The 2,832-nt window shown below is 34.8% G+C and overlaps 1 protein-coding gene across 1 annotated transcript; it reads left to right on the forward strand.

Moving 5' to 3' along the window:
* The first annotated feature begins 490 nt into the window (after positions 1-490).
* LOC145049975 (uncharacterized) lies at positions 491-1,517 on the forward strand. Its single transcript, XM_078998305.1, has 4 exons — positions 491-629; positions 825-1,082; positions 1,147-1,311; positions 1,354-1,517. Exons 1-4 carry the CDS (start codon positions 491-493, stop codon positions 1,515-1,517), a joined length of 726 nt encoding a protein of 241 aa, XP_078854431.1.
* The last annotated feature ends 1,315 nt before the right edge of the window (positions 1,518-2,832 follow it).

The following is a 2,832-nucleotide window of genomic DNA, read 5'->3' on the forward strand; positions in this document are numbered from 1 at the left end:
CAAGTACATTGTCTTGTCGGTCAGTGATTTTTTACTATGAAATGAACTGGTTTGACTACGAATTTAAAAAGCTGAACTATGAAGTATGAACTATAGAGAAACACTAATTTCAATATAATTATAGTTGGATTTGTGTGATGATTGTAAAACACTTTCATTGGTTGTGAAAATGAGTACTTACACCGAAAGAAGCTTTTCTCAGCTACCAATATTCTTGCATAATCTTCAAAGAACAAATCCTAATACCTTCACAGCAATTAAGAAAACGAATATCAACCGCTTTTAATTCTGTTTTGTGGCTTTAGGTTGCGTGGTATAACATATTTGTTTTATTGAGTTATATAATATTTCTTGGTAATGTATCTTGTTTACTCTTTACTTATCACTAATATATGTTTGTTTTTTTATGCAGATTCGTACCTTCCTTAGGTGCATGATACCGTTAATATATGTGGGTTATTTACCCCTAATTGGCAACTATCTGACAACAATGTACTTCTTAGTGGCTTTGGATGGAAACCATGAACCCTTACTCTTAGCAATTGGTTTGGGAACCTTAGAGTGTGAAGAATCATGGAGATGGTTCATCATGAAGTTAAAATACTGTTTAGGTGAGGATACAGATGTTGGTTTCATAAGCAACCTATGTGATAAAATAGACTTTGCTGTTTAGAGTGTCTACCCAGATTCGTATCATGGATATTGTCCTAAAGATATAGCCAGAAAAATACGAGATTCTATCAGACATAATGATACAAAAGTCGAAACGTTGTCTTGGAAGTCATGCAATGCATATAGTGTTCATGATTTTCACTTGTGTCTAGAAAGGTTGCAAAATGCATGTAGGAAACTACTTTTCTGCACCTTGCTTAAGAGTCCAATTTTCTGGCTTGACGATATAACAATTTCAAAATGGACACGAGCATCTTTCCCAAAAGTACGTTACAATGTTAAATCGATTGATGTCCCTGAAATGTTGAAAATTATATCCACTTCCACACGTGAGTTTCCTATAACAACGATAATTGAGTTAATCAATACGTCGATACAAACAACATATGCTAAACGAGATGAAGTGGCAGGTAACTTTATACTCATATTTGGTTTTTTCTTGTATTATTATTTTAAAATTAACAAATATTGCAGGGAGGTTGTCTGGTGAGGTGACCCCTTATGTTGAGATTAAGCTTCAAAAGCGTGTAAGCAAGTCTTATAATTGGGTGGAAAAACGTTTGTATGCAGATACATTTGAAGTCGATAACAATTTTGCCACCAACAAAGTACAATTTGAACGTAGGGTATGTAGTTGTGGTAAATGGTAAAAAAGTGGTATACCATGTGGCCACGCTATAGCATCTCTAAGAACCCGTACGTATGAAGCCAATCATGAAATGGTTGATTATAAGTTTTCTGCTATCGTGTACCGTGTTGCATTTGGATATGAGTCGGTGAATTCTGTACCATCACATGTGCACTGGGAAATTCCAAATGAAAGGGTGGTCCTGTTACCTCCCTAAAAGAAGTAGTTATTCATGTACCCCGTTTGCATTTTATGTCCTATTATGTATTAGTTATTTATGTACAACGTTGCATTTTATGTTATGTTATGTACTAGTTATGGGTTAATGTTTTAATGAATTGATTATGGACGTGTTATCTTAATTCATTTTTAATTTTCATTGAGGAAACAACATACATTAAAAGTAAGGGAGATTTATTAAGTACTGACAAAACACACGTACAAAAACAAGCAGAAACTAACGAAAAACACACAACTTAACCAACATGCATATTAAAAGTGAAGGACATTATTTAAAAGATTCCATGCATCTCCATGGGTAAACTCTCTACCATCAGATTCAAAACGGTATAGTTCCAAAGCCACCTGTATGAGAATGTCTTCATCCATATTCGCATGTTCATTATCTAGCTCGTTATAAATACGTTGAAAATGCTTGACCTTTTTTTCAAATCCATAAATTTTACTTTGACATCTCTTCTTCTTCTTCGATATTGAGTACGCCCCATTTGACGGTGAAACAAATGATAGACACGAGACTAAAATGATCCAGCGCGAACTTCTGGTGGACCTAGTGGAAAATCGTCCTCTACAGTTACAATCCAAGCTTGAACCAAAGTGATATCCTCTTCGTTGCTCCATCTAAGTGGTATAGGTGAGTCCATAGTTGCAAGGGGAAAATTTAATGTGATACAATTAAAAAGGGTATGAACAACTATTTATAGCGACTCGTTATTTTCCCAGCGTAATGGCTTGTCAACTCAAGTAGCAGTGTATTGTGTTGTCATTCGATGCGATGGCTTGTCAACTCAAGTAGCAGTGTATTGTGTAGTCATCCCGGTGCAATGGCTTGTCAACTTGAACAGTGATCTATTGTGTTCTCAATTAGTACACTGCGTTCTTCAGTTAAGTTGGACTATGAATTGCAGACATAATTAGAAGATTGGAATGCGTTATTATGTATAAACTACTATAAATAGAATTTTAGTTTAAAAAACATTTTAATAACCGATGTTACAATTATTCATATATTATTTTTGAGTATTTACTCTCTTTGTTTCACCAAATATGAGTTCAATACCATGGAGCAATGAGGAGTTCTTGGTTCTTACACGTGCATATATTCATGTGTACGAGACCAGCAAGTTGAACGATCCAATGTTTTGGACTCGTTTAACCAATATCTCCAATACCGAAAACCGAATGACTACAACAAATGAGCGTGACGAACTGGACATCTTAGCAAGATGGTATGAAATGAAAACTGAAGTTCTATTATTCAACAATCTTTATACCAAAATTGACGATGCCCG

Source organism: Lactuca serriola, chromosome 5 (assembly GCF_051521515.1).
Source record: "Lactuca serriola cultivar US96UC23 chromosome 5, Lser_US96UC23_V15, whole genome shotgun sequence".
Taxonomy (NCBI): Eukaryota; Viridiplantae; Streptophyta; class Magnoliopsida; order Asterales; family Asteraceae; genus Lactuca; species Lactuca serriola.

Bases quoted from the DNA above. Each gene is read 5' to 3' on its own strand.
- LOC145049975 (XM_078998305.1), top strand. From the start codon at position 491: ATGTACTTCTTAGTGGCTTTGGATGGAAACCATGAACCCTTACTCTTA. The intron at 630-824 runs GTTTCATAAGCA...ACTTGTGTCTAG, and splicing joins AGGTGAGGATACAGATGTTG to AAAGGTTGCAAAATGCATGT. The intron at 1,083-1,146 runs GTAACTTTATAC...CAAATATTGCAG, and splicing joins TAAACGAGATGAAGTGGCAG to GGAGGTTGTCTGGTGAGGTG.